This window comes from Macrobrachium rosenbergii, chromosome 7, assembly GCF_040412425.1.
Source record: "Macrobrachium rosenbergii isolate ZJJX-2024 chromosome 7, ASM4041242v1, whole genome shotgun sequence".
NCBI lineage: Eukaryota > Metazoa > Arthropoda > Malacostraca > Decapoda > Palaemonidae > Macrobrachium > Macrobrachium rosenbergii.
This window is the reverse complement of record NC_089747.1, coordinates 31,580,375-31,601,914: the sequence shown is the minus strand read 5'-3', so window position 1 is coordinate 31,601,914 and position 21,540 is coordinate 31,580,375. Positions and strand designations below refer to the sequence as shown.

General features: G+C 43.5%; 1 protein-coding gene and 1 long non-coding RNA gene across 2 annotated transcripts in view; one reads left to right on the top strand and one right to left on the bottom strand.

Annotated features, from left to right (window-relative positions):
- The window catches only part of Rint1 (RAD50 interactor 1), a 150,639-nt gene that overhangs the window by 99,930 nt on the left and 29,169 nt on the right, over nt 1–21,540 (top strand). Inside the window, exon 7 of the mRNA XM_067107067.1 lies at nt 66–291. Coding sequence (XP_066963168.1) covers nt 66–291 — 226 coding nt within the window. The remainder of the gene's footprint in view (nt 1–65; nt 292–21,540) is intronic.
- LOC136840281 (uncharacterized) lies at nt 18,378–21,215 on the bottom strand. The gene is made up of 2 exons (XR_010853571.1): nt 20,636–21,215; nt 18,378–20,385 (listed from the first exon to the last, which is right to left on the bottom strand). It is a non-coding gene; the product is annotated as an uncharacterized lncRNA (long non-coding RNA).

The window sequence follows — 21,540 nt, the reverse complement described above, 5'->3', positions numbered from 1 at the left end:
TTCATCTGTATAATTATTAGCTAGACAAAAATGCCTAAATCATTATTTCTGGTATTTGATTTTAGGTGGAATTTATGAGAGGGTTAGTTCGCTTGGTAGTCCTAAAATTAGCCTCAGATCTTCCGGAAGTGCAGTATGACGATGACACATTTTGCTGCACCATTCAAGAGACCCTCAATTTTGAAAGAGAATTGTGTGAAGCTTATGGATACCCTGCATCTCAGCCTTCAGTTTTATCTGTTTTGACCCAAGCAAAAAATTTTGCTCGATGGATTCACATAGAAAGGAAATGTAAGTCATTTTAATTTTTTTTTTTTGTTAATGATGATAACAAATATCTTATTTTACATATGCTTAATTAAATTTTTCTGAGTATCATTAGAAGTCAAATACGTGTATTACAAATTTTGCATCTTTGAAGATGATTGTTTTCTCAACTGTGTTGTCCTTAATATCCTGTTTCAGGAATTATTAGTGGTTTGATTGTATTTTTATATAAAAAAAAATAAAAATGATAGCAAAATGGTGATGAGACATTCCCTTGAATTATTTCCAAAATTTTAAGACCTTGCAGTTTATATCAATTCCTAACGTGGTTTTATGTAAGAGATTTCCTTTGATTTTAATGTACGGTATAATAATGATAAAATATTATTTTCATATATGTAACTTACCAAGTAATTACATAACTATAGGTTTCTAACCACAGCAGTAAATTCAAAAACTGCAGTAGCTCTTCGATAGTTTGGTGTAGGTGACAAGCAACGCCCCACTAATGGGAGTACTGGAAACCACTTAGCAGATAACCTCATTGTGTTTCTGCTGGCTCTTGAGTAACATCAGGGGTTTGCTGCAGCTTTTGTTTATTGATTGTTGGTTGTATGGCTGGATTTCTGTGAAGTATTATCACTTATTTGAGTAGCCTTCAAGCTTTAATATCTTTCAAGATAATTTTTTCTAGTTCTTTGGTTGATTCAAGTACACCTAGTTTCGCTATTGTAGCAAATATTGCAAACCACATTAACCCTTAAACGCCAAGCCTCTATTTACAAAAACGTCTCCCGTATGCCGGCGGTGTTCGGGAGTTAGCGCTGAAGCGGAAAAAAGTTTTTTCAAAAAATCACAGCACGCTTTAGTTTTTAAGATTAAGAGTTCATTTTGGCTCCTTTTTTTGTCATTGCCTGAAGTTTAGTATGCAACCATCAGAAATGAAAAAAATATCATTATCATATATGAATATTGAAATATATGACAGCGCAAAAAAAATTTTCATATATAATTTTATACAAATCGCGCTTGTGAGCAAAACAGTTAAAGCTAACGGGTTATTTTTTTTTCTTTGTATTGTACACTAAATTGCGATGATTTTGGTATATAACAAATTGTAAAACGATCAAAGCAACACAGAAAAAATATTATCACAAAATGATGCATGAATTCGTAACGCGCGGACGTAAAAAGGGATTTTGACAAAGGAAAAATCTATTTCTTAGGGAGGCCCTGTGTCACCCGGTGAAATTCCTATTAAGCACGAATTTCTAGGTATAGATATTGCTAAATATACCAGAGAAAAAAGCTATCAGGAATGCTGGGGTTACTACCCCCAGATCGAATATCTATTATGAAATAGACGTCGGTATAGATAAGGGTGAGTGATTGTTGTCACTGCCACAGGACTGCACTCTGTAGACATCCCAATGACAAAACCCCGGAACGTGAGGAGCCGATCTAACGCCCGCACTCACCTGCCCGCCAGCCGACGACCCCAGCGCCATCTGTACTCATTCCAGGCTAGCACCCCCACAAGCTTGGTATGCCTACCGGGAGGGAAACCTAGATCCTGGGAGGGTCACCGGGTGACACAAGGCCTCCCTCAGAAATAGATTTTCCTTTGTCAAAATCCCTTTTCTGAGCTCGTCCCTGTGTCAGCCGGTGAAATCATGACAGAGAATCATACTAAGCTTTGGTGAAAGTCTAAAAGGAGCGAACAGTTAGGTGAACATGTATAAAAACACTATTACTGAAAACAGTTTTAATTATCCCCCAAAACATGATTAAATACCAAAGGTATAGACAGATAAACTGAGTTATAACTAGGGATACAATTAATACCACAGTAAAGGACATGAGAAACAACTATGTACATAATTAATACTATGGTGGGAAGGTACCAAAACTAAATAAACGACAGAAAATTTATAAAGGTACCTCCGGACTTAAAACTAAATCACAGTAAATATAACGTCGCAAACTTAAAAACTAACACCGCAAGATTGTACATCATAATATGAGGAGCCAGGCTGTGAAGCATGTCTGGTCCAGGAGAAAATGGCAGGGCAAGTAAATGAGGCAGGCGGGGGGGAAAGGATAGGGATTAAAGGTTAATTTAAGGTGGAGGGACAATGCTCCTACAGCCACATGAGGGAACTTCAGAGCTTCCAGTGATTTCAGATAGTGGCGTTTAAACACTGATGGAGATTTCCAGCCTGTATACTTCTTAAGCTCATCAAAATTCATATTATGAAAATAATTAGCGGACGTAGCCACTGCTTGGATATCATGAACCTTAGGGACTGAATCCGGGTTAGCTTGCTTAATGAAGTACAGAATTTGTTGTCTGATAACCTTTAAAGAAAGCGTTCCTCCTTTTTCCCTGATAAAAAGAGGACCAGACAAACACTGAGAAGTTCTCCGTAAATAGGCCCTCAAGGTAGCAACTGGGCATAAAGACAGGTCTTGTGGAAGAGGAACAACCTTCCAGGGGGACCACCTATCCTGAGGGTCTTCATTTTTTGCTAAGAACCTTTGATCTGGGGAAAGCAGAACTTCACCTGACGGGAGAAAATCCACATGATTCGCACCTCTAGAGAGAGCAGACAGTTCTGATATTCTGGCACCTGAAGCTAGACTAATTAGGAACAACGTCTTCCTTAACAGATTCAAATAAGAACATTGATCGTTATTAGTTTCTGAGGCTAATTTTAGAACATCATTAAGAAACCAGGAAACCGTATGTGGATGGGTCGCTGGTCTCAAACGAGCGCATGCTCTGGGAATGGATGAAAAATATGAATCTGTTAAATCAATCTTGAAGCCATGCAAAAATACCTTTTTCAAAGCTGATTTCGCTGTGGTAATGGTGGCCGGAGGCAGACCTTTTTCAAACAGTGACCTAAAGAATGATATTGCCAAATTGGTGGTCATGACTTGAGCTTCAGGTTCCTTCAAGAAAGATGCTAACTTTTTAACTGCTGAATCGTACTGTTTGAGGGTAGAATCTCTTTTATCTGATTCCAGAAACAGAGTATTAACGGGATCAATATCCGCACCTCTCTGAGCGGCGAATTTCATAAAGTCCATAAAGCCAGGGCATTCAGAATTTTGAGGAAGCTGACACAGTCCGTGTTTGCACTATTTGAGTCAGCTGTGGCTTGGGTATTTGATGACACCGTAGTTTGAGCTCCAGAAGAAGACGGAACCAATTGCTCTTGGCCAGTTGGGAGCTACCAGGGCCACTTGACCTCTGAATGACCTGAGCTTGTGCAACACCTTCATCAGCAGGTTTATTTGGGAACAGATAGATTTTCTGCCATTTGTTCCACTCCACTGACATTGCATCCGTAGTGTGAGCTCGAGGATCCAGGTTGGGAGCAACATAACAAGGGAGTTTGTGATTGCTCTCCGTGGCAAACAAGTCCACCTGAAGGCCCGGAACCTGACACCGTATCCATCTGAAAGAAGCCTCGTCCAGGGACCATTCTGACTCCAGCGGAGTTGCCCTGGACAGGGAGTCTGCAATGACATTCCGGACTCCTGCTAGATGGGTAGCTGACAGGTGCCAGCCGTGCTTCTCCGCCAGGGAGAAAATGGCTATCATCACTTGGTTTATCCGGCTCGATTTGGAACCCCCTCTGTTTATGCAATGTACCACTACTGCGCTGTCCAGCACCAGCCTGATATGAATCTGGTTGGTGGGGCAAAGTTTTTTCAGAGTTAGAAACACTGCCATCACCTCCAAAATGTTTATGTGGAACTGACGGAACAGTGTGGACCATGTACCCTGTACCTTTTCTTTTGGTGAGTACCCTCTCCAGCTGCTTAACGAAGCATCTGTGTGGATTATTAGAGCTGGGGGAGGGAATTGAAGGGGAACTGACTTCGAAAGACCCTTGTTTGTGGACCACGGCCGGAGTCTTTTCCTCAGCACCGGAGGAATTAATGACACCTTGTCCCTGAGCTTGACATTGGGCTCGTCTCCGCCACACTCTGTTTATGTCTTTCAGTTTTGCTTTTAGGAGCAGATCTGTTACAGATGCGAACTGAAGAGAACCCAGGATTCTTTCTTGCGTCCCCGAGAGGCTTTCCTGCCTTTGAGGAATTGCCTGGTGGCTTTGGCTATCTCTCTCCGTTTGGCTAGCAGAATAGACAGCTTGTGCGAGACCAGATCCCACTGGATACCCAGCCACTGAAATCGAGCCTCCGAGTTAGGCGGGACTTCGCCCTGTTTATCTGAAAGCCTAAGGATTCCAGAAACTCGATCACCATGGCCGTAGCTCTCTGGCACTCCCGGCGTTGGATGCCCAAATTATCCAATCGTCCAGGTATGCGCCAGCGATATCCCCGGGACCGTAACTGCTGCACTACCGTTTCCGCCAGCCGTGAAAATTCTGGGTGCTATGTTGAGCCCAAATGGCATGACCCTGAATGAGTAGGCTTGTTTCCCAGTCTGAAACCTAGGAAGGGAGAGAAGTTCAGCGCAATCGGGACGTGATAATATGCGTCTGAAAGATCTATAGAGGTGGTGATGGCTCCACGAGGAAGTAGAGTCCGCACTCTGCGCGATTGTAAGCATCGAAATTTGTCGCATTGTATATAAAGATTGAGACGCAACAGATCCAAGATTACCCTTTGTTGACTGGAGTCTTTCTTGGGAACGCTGAACAGCCTGCCTTGAAATTTCAGGTGTCTCACTTTCTTTATGGCCCTCTTTTGGAGTAATTCCACGCAAAGTCCCGCAGAGCTTTGGAAGACGGTTGATGAAATCTGATCAGAGGGGGAGGGCCCTTGATCCAACTCCACCCCAAACGTTTGGAGACTATACTGTGGGCCCACGGACTGAAAGTCCACTGGTCCCTGAACAGGTGAAGTCTGCCGCCCACCTGATTGGTCTCACTGGGAAGGTGAAGGCTTGCCTCCTCTACCTCGGCCTCCTCTCCCCCGGTAGAGGGATCGCACGGCAGTCTTGCCTCTAAAGGAGGCCCTTGCTCTACTCCCCCTTGCGCTCCTGTTAAGGCCTCGAAACGACCCCTGGCCCTCATAGGAGGGGTTATATACAGGAGACGTCACGAAGGTAGGCGCGGCAAGGGAGTGCTGAGCTGGCTGCACCAGCACGAACTGTTGAGGCTGGGCCTTCGAGGTAGAAGGCTGGCCAACTGACGAGACAGGTACAGCTTGGACAACGGCTTGTTGGTGTTGTCTTCTGTGCCTTCTGTATCTCTTACCTGGCCTGTTTTGGGGCCAGGCGGACTCGGGGCTTTCCTTTGAAAGCAGGGATACCCCAGCGGGAGCGCAGACTTTGATTAGCCCTGGTTGCCTCAGCCAGGACATTGCTGACCTCTCGTTTGGGGAAGATACTAGCCCCCCAGAAGGAGCTTTTCATGAGCTTGTTAGGCTCATGTCTTATGGTAGCGTCAGCGAAGATGTATTCTGGCAGTTCATCCGCGCTACCTGAGGTCCGCCTGAAATCCTGCTAACAGAGACTTCATCAGGACCTGGAAGAGTGGCTCCTCGGAGTACATTACTGCCGTGGATTCCGCCAGGCACAGGGAGTTCAGTGATCGGCTCAGCCGACACCTAGCCTCAAACTCTGCTTTCAGGAGGGCTTCTGGCAGTTTGGGAAGCTGCTCACTGAATAAGGTGGATGCGCAATCTGGGTCCAGCTTACCCGATGTAAAAGTGGCCGGGGCATCCTTCCAGAAATCTTCGTCTCCGGGAAAGATCAGAGAGGTGGGATCAGTCTCCCGGAGCTGAGGCGACGGCTTACCTTCCTTGCATGCCTGGGCAGTCGCAAGAGCCACCTTAGTCATGCAAGGGGTTGGGATTTTATCACCCAATGAGAACATTGTGAAGTTGCCCTTGAAGGGGTCAACTTCATGTTCTCCGCCTGCCACTCATTAAATGTGCGCAGCAATGTAGACTGCGCCTGGTCCCTTGGGAAGATAACTGTCTCCTTCGGGACCTTATCCGTCCTTACTCAAGCTTCCTCCGTCAACCTGGCGAAGCCTGGGTAGGTGGGCAGCAGGTCAGGAGGAAAGAATTCCAACTCCTGAAGCCTGCGTGTGCCTAGACCCTCAATCGTTAGGGTATCTTCATGCCGGGGAGCATGAAGGGCCAAACGCCAAGGATTTCCCTTGTCAAATAGAGGGAGGGCGGAGGGATCCGGAATGGGGTAATGTACCGCCGAACCACCGGAGCGCATGAACCCGGAGAGCATACTCTCCTGGCTCTGCAACCTCTCTGTAAGCTTGTTAAGCTTAGCATCCACCTCTGAGGTAAACTTCTGCAGAAGCATACCGGCAAACTCCTCTGGGTCAAAGGCAGGTTGGCAAGGAGGGCTAGCCTTAGCTGCCCTCGAACTCGCTCCCTTAGCAGAGGGAGTGGCCTTGTTTGTGGAAGCCACCGGACTAGTATCCCGTGGCTTCACCGGAGGGAAAGGGGTTGCTTTGCGGGAGGTTGCGGACTTATAGCCCTTCGCCTTCCAAAACTTCTTCAACTTGGGGACAGCGGATTGCGCCCTGTCCTCCAAGTAAGAAGATTTTTGAAAGCCCTGAAAAGAAGAAGCGGTGGATGAAGGGGAATCAAAAAGGGAGCCTGCCCCCACTGCCTCACTTACCTCCCTACCTACCTCCTGGTCCTGTTCCGTATTCATCGGCTCCAGGTCAAGGTTTATGGCTGCCACTTCCTCCGACACCGCCACGTACAAGTTCTCGTCCTGGGGAGGCTGGGTTTCTACCCGGATCTGCTCGATGAGAGGAGCGGCGACTTCAGATGGAACAGCCGCTGAGATCCGGGCGCCGGGGTAAAGCAGGTTCCGGATGTTCTCATCCAGAACATATGGCTTCCCCGACGGAACATTCCTACCAAAACCAGCCACCCAGGCTCGAAGGGAACCCAAGGCGTCACTGCGGGAAGCTTGTTCGGCCTGGAAGAGAGCAGGGACTTAATAACCGAGCGCTCAGTGAAGAGATATATAAGCAATATATCAGGAACATAACATACTTGAAACAAGTGAGGCAACCAGGTAAACTAAAGGCAGTAACTATAGGCTTACCGACTCGTCCTGGATAAGCTCGTAAAGAGCGAAGCAAACCTCACAACCGTCCGGGTGCCACACAATGAGATCGTCTATCCGGACTGCACAGCCCGAATGGGAACGGCAGACAACGTGCCCATAGGGCTGGTGCAGCACTGCAGTGCACCCGGGGTCCTCACAACGTACTGTCTGTAAGTGGAAGACGGTATATGAACATACTAATTTAAGGCGCGCCGGAGCAGAACCGGCGGAGATAGGGACCTTAAACTATAGCAGGTAATGGAACATGCTAATTAGTTTATACCGGACCCACCGGAGCATTCCGGCGGGACGATAAATCAGAGCAAAACATGACACACACACTAAATTAAGGAGCGCCGGAGATAGTTCAACGGAGCAGGACCTTAACCTAGGATCATGCAACTCTTAATTGTAAAATCAACTTAAAGTATAATTACTGCCGGAGTCCGGCGGCAAGTATTAGTTTATACTGGACCCGCCGGAACATTCCGGCAGGATGGTAAACCAGAGCAAAACATGACACACACTAAATTAAGGAATGCCGGAGATAGTTCGACGGAGTAGGACCTTAACCTAAGATCATGCAACTCTTAATTGTAAAATCAACTTAAAGTATAATTACTGCCGGAGTCCGGCAGTAAGTAAATGGTTAACAACATAGGATAGCAGTACACTGATGGTCATAGTGTTCCGGCGCAGACCCCTCCGAGATCCCGTGCCTCCGTCACTTAGTTACAGCGGGGAGGGCGGGGTAAATCATTACCTCCAGTTATTATACAGCTAGAGAACTAGGTGTGACTAAGGCCAACCTACTGAAAACCAAAACCACCGGAGTGGTAACAGGTAAGAAGGCAACGGGAGGACCGGGGATGGCGGAGCGGAACCAGCGAGGAAGAGTTTGAACCCTGAAGGTGATCGAAGTTCAGCTCGACCTGGAGGAGAGCGAACCAACGAAAATGCTAGCCGAGCAGTTGACACCAGAACGGAGGCCAGGATGGTGGGTGACTCTCAACTGGGAACCGGACTAGTCCCCCTCGGGGTGACGATCGAAGAGACCGACGTCCCACACGCGAGGAGATGACATACTACTGGCAAAGTCAGGGAGGCAGTACTTAGAAGGTGGAATCGAGAGTTATGTTCAAGTGGACGGGGGACACCCCCATACACTGACTGTAACTCCCCACGGGGCGTCGAAACAGACGTATCGACTTCCTGCGCGCAGGGAGACTCATGACACTCACCAAAAGTACTAGGGGAGGATAGGACAATAGCACTATTCTAAAGCAACGCCAAACTCTCACCCTCCTCTGAAGGCGCAGCCCAGACAGTAAAAGGGAGGAGAGAGAGGAGAGGAAGAGGGGTGGAAGGGAGAAAAATTCCTGTAATGCAGTCCAACCAACAACCGACCCATAGGGCAGAAGGGCAATGCATAAAGAAGATCCCCCTTTTTATTTTTCCTCTCTCCCTCATTAGAGGGAGGAGGAGATGGGGGCTTCAGATGCCCTAGCAAACCTGAAAACGAGCGGTAAGGCGGATGGAACAACAAACAGGAACTCCCTCGACCAGCCACCCCTCCCTCCCCCGCTCAAGCGACATAGTCGGGAGAGATGGGAGCTAAGACAATGCCAAAGCCTAACCTGAATAGCCTAACCCACCGATTGAAGCGAGAGGGCTAGGCTAGGATCCCCAATTTCTGATAAGTACCGCTAAAGTTAACCAATAACCATATAAGTACACGTAATATGATCGAATATACAAAAATATAAGAACTTGTGCTAAGCATATAGCCCAACCGAGCGAGGCGAACAGGAGGTAGGCAGCCAACCGGCTGCTCCTGACGCCGAGCCCGGACCACAATAAATCCGAATTATCCATGTCATCCATTACACTACAAATCAGAGAAACTGACAAAAGAAAGCACCACCTTGGAGAGGGAATCTACTCGCGCGAGAGCCTGGTATAAGCTATGAATTAACTGTAAGAACCAAAATAAGTGGAGGAAGCCTCCGTGAGGAATGACGCTAATCAAGGTACCAGGAACCGCCCGACATAGATAAATGCCTCCAAAAGGAACTTCTTGAAGGGGAATTACGAAACATGAATAAAATTGTAAACGACCGAGAGAAACCCCTGCAGAAACAAGCTGTAAGGGTGTACCTCAAGGTCATCATGGCGGAGGCGGCGAACGCCGGGGAGCGCCCGATATATGACCCTGTAAATATTAACTTACGGGCCAATAAGAGCCTCACTGATAATAAAACCCCACAAGAAGATGGTACTTAACTTCATAACGGTGAAATTGCTTGAAGACATGGTCAACTCAAGGAAAATTGGGCGAAAAACCAGCACAAGAAAAAAGCCTTCTTAAAGAAAACACGTGCTAGAATGGAATGAATACAGATGGCGCTGGGGTCGTCGGCTGGCGGGCAGGTGAGTGCGGGCGTTAGATCGGCTCCTCACGTTCCGGGGTTTTGTCATTGGGATGTCTACAGAGTGCAGTCCTGTGGCAGTGACAACAATCACTCACCCTTATCTATACCGACGTCTATTTCATAATAGATGTTCGATCTGGGGGTAGTAACCCCAGCATTCCTGATAGCTTTTTTCTCTGGTATATTTAGCAATATCTAAACCTAGAAATTCGTGCTTAATAGGAATTTCACTGGCTGACACAGGGACGAGCTCAGAAAATATGTTTTTTTCAAAAATTCACCATAAATCGAAATATTGTGCTAGAGACTTCCCGTTTGTTGAAAAATGAAGCTAATTGATTGAATATTACTAGACTGTAAGTGTTTTAGCTTACAATTACAGTTTTCAACCATTTCGGTCGAGTTAAAGTTGACTGAAAGTAGAATTTTTTCTATTTATCGTGATTTATAAGAAAATATTTCAAAACTGATAAAAGCTACAACCATGAGTTATTTTCTGTTGTATTGTACATGAAATTGTGAACATTTTCATATATAAAACTTTATGTAACGACTAATATAAAATGGTGCAAACATTACGACAACGTGATTTAAAGAATTTCTGAGATGTTCGCCAAGTTACAGCGGACGTAAGGAAAATGTTTTTTCAAAATTCACCATAAATCGAAATATTGTGGTAGAGACTTCCAATTTATTGCAAAATGAAGGTAAATGTTTGAATATTACTAGAATGTAAGAGTTTTAGCTTACAATTGCGTTTTTTGACCATTTCGGTCGAGTTAAAGTTGACCGAAGGTTGAAATTTTGGCAGTTATCGTGATTTATGTGAAAATATTTCAAAAGTGATAAAAGCTACAATCATGAGCTATTTTCTGTTGTATTCTACATGAAATTGCACACATTTTCATATATAAAAGTTTATGTAACGACTAATGTAAAACGATGCAAACATTACGACAACGTGACGAAAGAATTTCTGAGATGATCGGCCGAGTTACGCGCGCAGAGCGTAAGGAAAAGTTTTTTTTTTCAGAAATTCACCATAAATCGAAATATTGTGCTAGAGACTTCCAGTTTGTTGCAAAATGAAGGTACATGATTGAATATTACTAGAATGTAAGAGTTTTAGCTTATAACTGCATTTTTTTACCATTTCGGTCGAGTTAAAGTTGACCAAAGGTTGAAATTTTGGCAGTTATCGTGATTTATATGAAAATATTTCAAAACTGATAAAAGCTACAACCATGAGTTATTTTAAGTTGTATTCTACATGAAATTGCGCACATTTCCATATATAAAACTTTATGTAACGACTAATATAAAACGGTGCAAACATTACGCCAACGTGATTTAAAGAATTTCTGGCGCGGATGTAAGGAAAAAGTTTTTTCAAAAATTCACCATAAATCGAAATATTTTGCTAGAGACTTCCAATTTGTTGCAAAATGAAGGTAAATGTTTGAATATTACTAGAATGTAAGAGTTTTAGCTTACAATTGAGTTTTTTTACCATTTCGGTCGAGTCAAAGTTGACCGAAGGTTGAAATGTTGGCAGTTATCGTGGTTTATATGAAAATATTTCCAAACTGATAAAAGCTACAACCATGGGTTGTATGTTGCTGTATTTTACATGAAATTGCGCACATTTTCATATATAAAACTTTATGTAACGGCTAATATAAAACAGTGCAAAACTTACGACAAAATGACGAAAGAATTTCTGAAATTTTCGCCGAAAGTTATCACATGGGCGTAAGGAAAAAGTTTTTTCAAAAATTCACCATAAATCGAAATATTGTGCTAGAGACTTCAAATTTGTTGCAAAATGAAGGTACATGATTGAATATTACTAGAATGTAAGAGTTTTAGCTTACAATTGCATTTTTTGACCATTTCGGTCGAGTCAAAGTTGACCGAAGGTTGAAATTTTTTGTAGTCGACGTACGGTACGTCCACTCGGCACCCAACAGACAATTTTAGTCGACGTATGATACATCCAATCGGCGTTTAAGGGTTAATCAACTCTAAATATGTAGTGGGCAGAAATATAGTGGGGAGTAAACTGGTGCTAAATGTAATGATGAACAAGTTAGAGAGGGATAGAAAAGGAAGCGGCCTCTAGAGCCGAGAAACAAGCTTCCCTTAGCCTAGAATTCTCCCCTAGCATAGGTTAGAAGATATCTCTGCTATTCCTTCTTCCCATCTTCCTAATTTTTCTCCTGCTACTAGCCCTCCTACTTTTAACCATCTACTCCTATGCCTGGCTCCCTCGCTTCCGAACCTGATGCCATTGCCAGTCTAGAGTCTAGTTTTGACAAGATAATTAACTTACTAGTGATGCAGTGGCAAGTTAGGTGCATTACTGAAGGTGTTTATGGGAAAACATATTCAGACGGCACCACTTCCCGGAAAGTGACAAGTGTTGTGCAAGCGGAGGAAGTGGCTACTCATCCCGTTGGCTCTCCTAGACCAAGGTCACTGTCCTGCCCCCTGAACCTGAGAGAAGACATACTGAAAGTCCAATGGAGGCTGATGGGATTGGCCGACGGGTAGCTGCCCCCTCAGTTGAACATGTTGCGTGTTCCCAGGTATCAGCAGACAGCCACTGGAAAGGCGTCTCGACAGGAGATAGTTTTATAAGTGGAGGAGGTGGCTTCTCGTCCTGCTGGTTCTCATAGACAAAGGTCTCTGTCCTGCTCCCCGGAACCTGGGAGAAGACATGCCGGAAGTCCATGGGAGGCCGATGGGGTTTGCCCATGGGTTGCTGCCCCCTCAGTCGAACTTGTTGCATGTATATCCCAGGTTTTGACAGACAGCCGCTGGAAAGGCGTCTTGGATGTGCTCCAGTTGTCATCTGACTCGCAAGACTCCAGCCCGTTTCGTCCATTGAAGAGGCATGCAGGCGATGTGGGCTGCTCTTTGCCACCCAGTTAGCAGTTTAAGGAGCCAGATGCAGTCCTCAATCTTCCTGCAGCAGTATTTGGCTCCCAAGCACCCAACGATCCCACTTAGGCACCATTGCCTTCTTTCAAATGCCCATCTCCTCACGAGTGCCAGACGCCAGCTCCCAAGTGCTCGGCGCCAGTTTCCTAGTGCCTGTCACCCACTTCTGAGCACCTGGCGTCAGCTCTTGAGCGCCCGGCGCCAGCTCCTGAGCACCCAGCACCAGCTCCCTAGCACCCAGTGCCAACTCTTCAGTATCAATCTACTGCTCGGAGCGCCAACCGCCCGTTTCTGACTATGGGTCTCCTAGTCTATGCAGCTCTCCTTCAATATTGGCTGGTGAGCTTTCCATCCCTTTTTTGGTTTCAGCTAGCCCCAGTCTCACCTACCTAGACCTTCCTGACGAGGAGCCATCCAGATGACAGACCTAGGCTCCCCACAATGGTACTTGTCTTTTAGGAAGGCACTCAAGGATATTGAAGTTTGGTTTTCTGCTAAGAGGGAGCAAAGTAGCACTTTCTTCGCCTTTCCTCCATCGTGCTTAATCTGTAGGAGGTGTCTTTACTGTGCCACTAGGGAAGCTCCTTCCCGATGCTCGGCGTTTTCGTCGGCAAGAATTACATTTTTTCATCAACAGAACTGGACCTCCTTGTCAAAGACCTCTTTGAGTGGTTTGTAGCTTTCAGTTCCTTGGACTGGAAGGTGAGAGCGCTAGCCAAGAAGCTTGAACAATGCACGATTTAGTTGGAGACTTCGCCTCAGACTGGCTAGGAGTCCTTTCTCTTGCAGACAAGACCTTTAGGGATGGCTCTCTTGAACTTGCGGCTCTTTTCTTTTTTGGGGTTTTGAAGAAAAGAATTTTTGGTGCTCCCTCAGGCCCAGAAGTTGAATCTCCAGTAGAAGTCAACTTGGGATCTTTTGGCGCATTCTTCCAAATAACCCCAAGGATTTGTCCGTGTTTGTTCCTAAGACAGTTTCTCCTCTCCAGCAACTCCCTTCTCGGCCAGAACTATCAAGAGGAGCTCAAGTCCTTGCTTAAGAATGAGGAAGAAGTAGTCCGTGCACAAGTGGGGGCCAGTCTTCTTAGTTTCAGGAGAAGTGGAGTATCAGAATGACAGAACAGTGGATTGTTAAGGTTCTGAGGGAGGGCTAATCCATTCCATTCATGGAGAACCCCCCCCCTTTAGTCCCTTCTCCCATTGTTTTGACAGCCTACTCATGAGGCTTGGGAAAAGTACGTTTGGTCCTTTCAGAGGAGGTTTCATCTCTCCTTCGAAAGAGAGCCATAGAAGAAGTCAAGGACATCAACTCATCTACTACCATCTGTTTGTGGTCCCCAAATTATCGGGGTTTGGAGACCAGCCCCCAGCGTAAGCTCCTTCATTCTCTTTGTCCAGCAGATGAAGTTCAGATGGAGACGAACTATTCAGTCCTTTCATCCATTCACCAGGGTGACTGGATGATAACCTTAGATATGCAGGACACATGCTTCCACTTCCCCATCCATCCGGATCCCAGGAAGTATCTTCAGGTTCATCTTCCAGGACACTATCTTAGGCGCCCCATGTCAGCGTCTAAACACCTGTCTCCTCTCAGAACACCTGGCTCCACACGAGTGCCCGGTACCGCCCAAGCGCTTGGGACCAGCTCCCAAGCAGCCAGTGCCAGCTGAATCTTCTAGTTTTGGGCTCTTTGTTTTGGCCTCTCTTTGGCACCTCACCAGTCCTCACTCCTTTAGCAAATGACTGCATGTTTATAGGCATAAACATCAGTCTATATCTGGATGGCTTGCCTCTTCAATCCCCCTTCAAAGGAAAAAGAAAACTGAACATCTCTCTCAGGAACTGGAAATTATCATCTATCTTTATAAGTCCCAGTTGGCCCTGTCACAAGAGTTCCTCTATTTGGGGATGAGTCTCAGCTCTCGGACTATTCGGGCCATTTTGTTTACTAGCTGCCTTCAGGAGGCCCACAAGCTCCCAGTCCCTTTGTCTCGCTTGGCCCATCAGTGGATGAGCCTACTGGGGACTCTGTTGTCCATCAAGACTTTTCATCAAGTTAGGCAAACTTCTTATGAAAGTTTTGCAATTCTTCCTCAAGGACAACTGGGACAGGGAAACTGCCAGACACCTACGTGTTTTCCATAAACCCGGAGATGGCAGTCCGAATGTGGATTTTCGGAAGGCAAACCCTTCATCCTCTGAGCCCAGACTTAGACTTCTATTCAGACTTCTCGGTTCTAGGTTGGGGAGTCCTCAGAAGAACAGAACCTTTACATCAGTGTCAAAGAGCTGAAAGCAGTTCACTTAGGGCTTCGGTGCTTCTCAACCCTAGTTCACAACAAGACACTGGTAGTTCATTCAGACACTGCCACAGTCCTAACAAACATACAAAAGCAAGGCAGCACTCACTCGTTTTCTCTCTCTCAGCCAGACAGCAAGAGACCTTCTACTGTGGACAGATCAAATCGAGTGAGTCTAGTCACTTGATTTTTTCAGGGCAAACTAAATTTTCTGGCAGATGAACTGAGCCGCCGAAAAATTAGGTCCTTCCCACTGAGTGGACCTTGGATCTCCTAGCCTATTGGAATCTGCGATATTTAGGGGCAGGCCGACATTGGACCTGTTTGCCACCCCAAAGAACCATAGCCTTCCTCTCTTTTGTTCTCCAGCCCCGGATCCTGTAGCATGGACAACAGAGGCCATACTGCAAGATTGGCTCCATCTGGACCACTACGCCATTCTGCCCTTCAACATGGTCAGGGAATTGCTGAACAAGTTTTGGGCTAATTGCAACTTTATGACTGTCATAGCCCCGTCCTGGGCTTTGAAAGAATGGTTCCAGGACCTGCTACAGTTGTGGGTGGACTTTCTGAGACTCCTTCCCCTAAAAACCGTGTCAACTCTATTTATGAGATACCAAAGGGTTGTCCTCCCTTGCCCTGACAGGCTTCAGACTGTCTGCAAGCTTGTCAGAGCATAAGGGTTTTCAAGACTTGCTGCAGAGGCTATTGCGAGATGCAGGTGTCGATTTCCTAGCCGTGTCTTCCAGGCTACGTGGGCAATTTTCCAAAGCTGATGTCTCAGACTCAACGTCTCTTCTTCTGAGATGTCTGTGACCCAAATTGCGGATTTCCCTCTTTATCCGAGGAGCTCTAGGAATCTCTTGTCCTCCACCATTAACAGGTATCTCGCTGTGTTTAGCTCAGTGTTTAAACACAGAGGTCCTGAATCTTGTGTCAATCCCAGATCTTGATGACCTCGTCAAGTCCTTTGATACGTTTAAACAAGTAAGGAAGATCCAGTCTCCTGGAACCTGGACGTAGTGTTGAAGTGGCTGACAGGTCCCTCTTTGAGCCCCTTCTTTCCTTTTCTCGGAGACACCTTACTTGGAAGACTCTCTTCCTCGAGGCCTTGGCTACTGCTAACATATTAGCGAGTACTAAGCCATCGATAAAGGGTAGGTTTTCATAAGAAGACACAGTTTGCTACTTTACTCTTGGATTTTTAGCCAAGACAGAGGACCCCTCCAAATCCTGGCCCTGTTCTTTCTCCATTAAAGCCTTAACGGATACCTAGACTCTGAGGAAGAAGAGAGAGTTCTTTGTCTTACTAGGGCTTTAACATATTACCTGAGCAGGACCGAGAAGATCAGAGGACCATCCATTAACCTCTGGTGCTCTGTCAAGAACAAGTCTTGCCCTCTGGCTAAGAACTCTTTATCCTTCTTCATCAGAGACGTAATTTCTGAGGCGCACTCTCAGATTCAGAAGGACATTTTGTCTTTTTTAAAGTGAAAGCTCATGACATCAGGGTAGTCTCTACCTTATTAGCTTTCAGGTACATATGTCCCTCACTTCCATTCTGAAGTCGGCCTGCTGGAAGTCCAAACCAATCATAGTGTCCCAGTAGTTGAAAGAAGTTGCAGCAGTGTTTGAAAATTGCAGTAACTTGGGGCCATTTTCAGCAGCTGGCATGGTATCGGGAGAAAGTATAGGACTCCCTCTTTTTCTCATACTATCTCTTCACCTTGAAGTAGGGTGTTGAATTTTCAGGAGCCAGGGGGTATAGTATACCTGAGTACCCACCAGTCTCAGTGGATGGGTTTTGGTGTTTTCAGTATGGGTGAAAGCGTTACTGGTTATTTTATTCTGGTACTGCACCCAGGGCAAGGGCACTTATGTATGTCTTGTCAGCGATCAGGCCTAGCCCCAACTGCAAGACCCCCACTTAAGTAGATGTGACCCACGGCTCAACCGCTGGGCCACTACAGGTTAAGATGAGCAACAACCAGAGGCAGTATTTACCTGCAGTAACTTCCTTACCGTGTAAGGAAATGACAAGCATTGTATCAGTGCTAGCAACTTTTCTATTTCAAAGTCATTACCATTACTTAATGGTTTGGAGTAGAATATTTCCATGTATCCCACCTCCTATCAATGTGGATTCAGCTATGTAAATTTCTTGGTGAGTTACTTATATGAAAATATTATTTTCGTGATAAAATCAAGTTTCATATATACTTAGCAAGTAATTACAGAGTCAGAGCCCACCCTCCTCCCCTCAAATGGACATAAGGGCACAAACACAATGAGGCTATCTGATAAGTCATTTCCAGTACTCCCATTAGTGGGCGGGGCTTGTCACCTACACTAAACTGTTGAAGCACTACTGTGATTTTTTAATTTAGGCTGCCGTGGTTAGAAACCTATAGCTATGTAATTACTTGGTAAGTATATATGAAAATTAATTTTATCATGAAAATAACATTTTAGGGGCTTTCTCTGTCAGATCAACCAGTGCTTTACACCCTCATCTCTCAGATTTTGCTGAAATTTGGTTTATAGGGAAATCATAGGCCCTGAATCCATTTCTGAAATTTTTAGACCAATCTGACAAACGGTTCAAAAGATAGGACCTCGGGAAATTTGAGGTCACGTGTGAGGTCACATATTTTCACCAACCCATAACTTTGTTAATAATTATCAGAATTGTATAAATGTATATGTATTTAGAATCAGAAAGAACCAAGAAATTCAAAAATATAGGTTTTAAAACTCTAGGTTAAAAAATAAAAAAGTTATACAAAAAACACAATTTGGCTTCCAGGGTATGAAATGAGACATTTTTTTTATAGATGTAAAAAATGAAGGAAAGGTCATTAGCTATTAGAATCAGCAAAAAAAAGTTTGCGTATGTAAGTATTTTTCATGAAACTAACCTATAAGTGAACACCATATTCATAAGTCAGGCGTCAGTTCTATCTATTTTTCCACACTTAGCTCATATTTTGACATAGATTTTTTTTTATAGATATAAAAGCAAAGATAGGGTTCTTAGCTATGAGGAACAATCATAAAAATGTTTGGTAATGTTGGTACTTTTTATGTAACTAACTGACAAGTGAACAAAACAATAAAAAATCATTGTTGGTACTTTTCATGTCACCTAAGTAAACCAAGTTTATAAATTGCTTATATATTCCAGGAATTGTAATATCTTAGTCCTTAGATATAAATTTGAGCTTGGCAAACACTAAGAATATAAGAAATAAAACTTATATTACTGTTAATCTGCACTGGAAATAATAGTTATAACAAAGAACAACATTTACTTTATGGATTCATGTGCTAGCCAACACAAGTTTTGCATTTGCAGTGCTTTCATCAATTTCTTTTTTTGGAAAAATGTATTGAATTCTGCTGCCTCCTCTTAGGCTAGGACAACTCATTACAGTTAATATATGATGTCCTGGCACAGCACATGAATCCTTGTTTGATGGATAATAATATGCACTTGCTCCTGATGACCCAGAAGGGTGTAGAAAGTTCACTGTGAAATCATCAAACTCTTCACAGTATTCCTCCACAATTCCATACCAAACTTCCTTGTTGTAAATGCAACCAACATACTCTCTTGGTTTGATACACTTTGGGTTACCAAGTACTGTAGGTTCATTAGAAATGTGACCTTTCTTTATTCTTTTCTTTTCTCCAATGCCACTTGAGATGGGATACACCGTCAGCTCTGCCTTGTCCAGGGGAACAAATCTGTGATATTTCTGAGTTCCAGGAATGGCCCTACTTTCCTTAAAGTGATGGTCCAACTTCTTTTCTGCCTCTTTCAATTCTGCTGTAGTAACATAGAAAAATTTGATCTTGCTTAAGTTTTCTTCACAAAACTGAAACATGTGTTCTGTTGTAAGAATTTGCCTGTCAGTAGTTCTCTGCAAGCTGGCACAAGCAGTAGCTCTTTTTACTGTCCCTCCAATCCCATCACAGGCATTTTTTCCATGGGATGTAGCAAAGAAATACCACTCACAAGCCAGACCAAAATCCTCTTCATGGTAACAGAGGTTTGTTAATTAATATCTGTTCTTATATTGGCCAGCACATCCATCTGAGAAATAGTGCACCTTCTTTAATTGTGGGCATCTGAATTTAACATAAGTCATAAGCTTCATTATGAATGTGTAAACCATTATAGTGTTGTGTTTTAGTGATGCAGATAGAAACACACTAAAATGGCTAAGTTCCTGGTCTACAGATGATCTGTAATAGATGACAAAAGGGTGAACTGTACACTGTGAATTGTCCCAGTGAAAACCTTGGGCAGCATCCTGACAATAAAAGAATAATTCTTAGAGAAATCCCCTACTACAACTACCTTGCTCTCAGGTGGTAACGATTCCTTCAACTGCTTATAGTACTGGGATTGTTGCTGAGCAACAAAGTGATGACGAACCAACCGACAGATTTTCATGCTTAGGGATGATAAGTATTCATGAAGTGGTTCCACCTTATCAACCAGTGTACAACAGTCAACAGTCACCCATTGCTTGTAAGTTACTTTATTTGGAGCTGATTTCACACTGTCAAGCAACTCGAGAAAATTCAGGACACCCTCTTCCCCTGGGCAATCATTGCAAAGTTGCACCATGCAAATCTCTCTCTCTGTGCTGCAGACACTGTAATCCAGAAGATCCTTGTAAGAAAGACCTCTTTCTCCCAATGCAGCTAGCTGTAATTTTGGATTTTGATGATAAGTGCAGACACAGACAGAATGAGTCCCACCACTACCAGCAAGCACACAATATGATGGCCATAATTTTGCAAATGTGGAAAATCCAACGTTGGTATTCTTTTCATCATTTTTGTATAGTTTAAAAATCTCTCTTAAATTTCCAAGGATCATTCGCTTTTGGACCTTCAGCACTGATAACTTTAATGCAGTCCTTTTGTCCAGGACACATACGACTAACATCGTCTGACTCATAGAATCTTCTAACTATATCTTTGTTCTCTTCGGTTATTACTTTTCCTGCTCATTGTTGGAACTTTTGGAAGGATTCCACGTTCTGATTTCTGTAAACGGCTTTTTTTTTACCATGTATATTGTAGTTTGAAAGAAGCTAGCTGTTTTATCAATTGTCTATGGTGAGAGTGTCAATATTTGTAGTTTGTGATTGTGACATTTGCTCTCCATGAATGAATGACTGTTTCAATTCATTCATTAATTTGTTCAGATGTTTTTCAGATTGAGTTTCAGGTTCTGCACTATTATTTTCGTTATCAAGAATTTCAACACCATAACTGAGTTCCAGACTTTTTCAGGGATTTCTGAGCAGATAATAGCTTACCATGAGCCTTGCACTTTTTGTGGCTTGATGACAGCCCTTCTGAAAACAATAGAAAGAGAGACTTCACACACTTGAATATATCTAAAGAATTGGATGTAGCTCAGCTTGCATTTTGTGTCAACTCAATAGTAATATTAAAGATTTAACGTTTCAAAGTAAAAGCTTGCAAATTATATATGTTGTACTGTATATACAGTAGCTACCATAAATTCAATATAATTGTTGATATAGTAGTTCAAACAGATATAGGCTAGTATTAAATATGTTATATTGTTGACTTAGTACTTACTTTTCGTAATTGGTGTATGGTCTAGGAGTGCAAGAACTGGTTCAAGTGAGGTTGAAGGATTTTCCGCTATGAAGCAATCACTGTCATTTTTCACATCTTTAATTGGAGAAGTTACTCAAATCACTGTCAGTAGTACATGATTCACTTGAATCTTGATTAGATATGTTTTCAGTGGTACTAAGTATAGTGGGGTTTCTCATTATAATTTTCCAACAGTTCACACACAACAATGAGTCTTTTTTCAGTCTACCATCACATTTTTCAGCAAGTGTATCTGTCACTCTTCTAAGATTAATTGTTATGTATTTTTTGTGTTTTTTAATTGGATCCTGGCAGTATTTCAAATGTCGAACCATTGTGATGTAATCTGTAAAGATATGAATACAGGAATATCAATTAAATAACATAAATTTTTAGAAAATATAGCTATGTACACTTAATGTTTTGAGCCTTGATAGTCTCTGAGGATCAGAGCACCATACCCACCAGCCACCCAGTTATATGGCTGCAACTGTACTAACCTTTGGACAAGGATGCTGAAATTAGACAAGTAGCAACTTGTTTCAACAGGTTGTTTAACAACACTGTTAATTGTTTCTCATAGCTTACCAACATACTGTACACTTTGCTTTTTATGATTGTTTCTCATAGCTAAGAACCCTGTCTTTGTTTATATATCTATAAAAAAAATCTATATGTCAAAATATGAGCATAAGTGAAAAAATAGGTAGTTCATTGACGCCCGACTTATGAATATGGTGTTCATTTACAGGTTAGTTTCATGAAAAATACTAACATACACAAACTTTTTTTTGCTGATTCTAATAGCTAATGCCCTTTCCTTCATTTTTTACATCTATAAAAAAATTTCTCATTTGATACCCTGGAGGTCAAATTGTGACCTC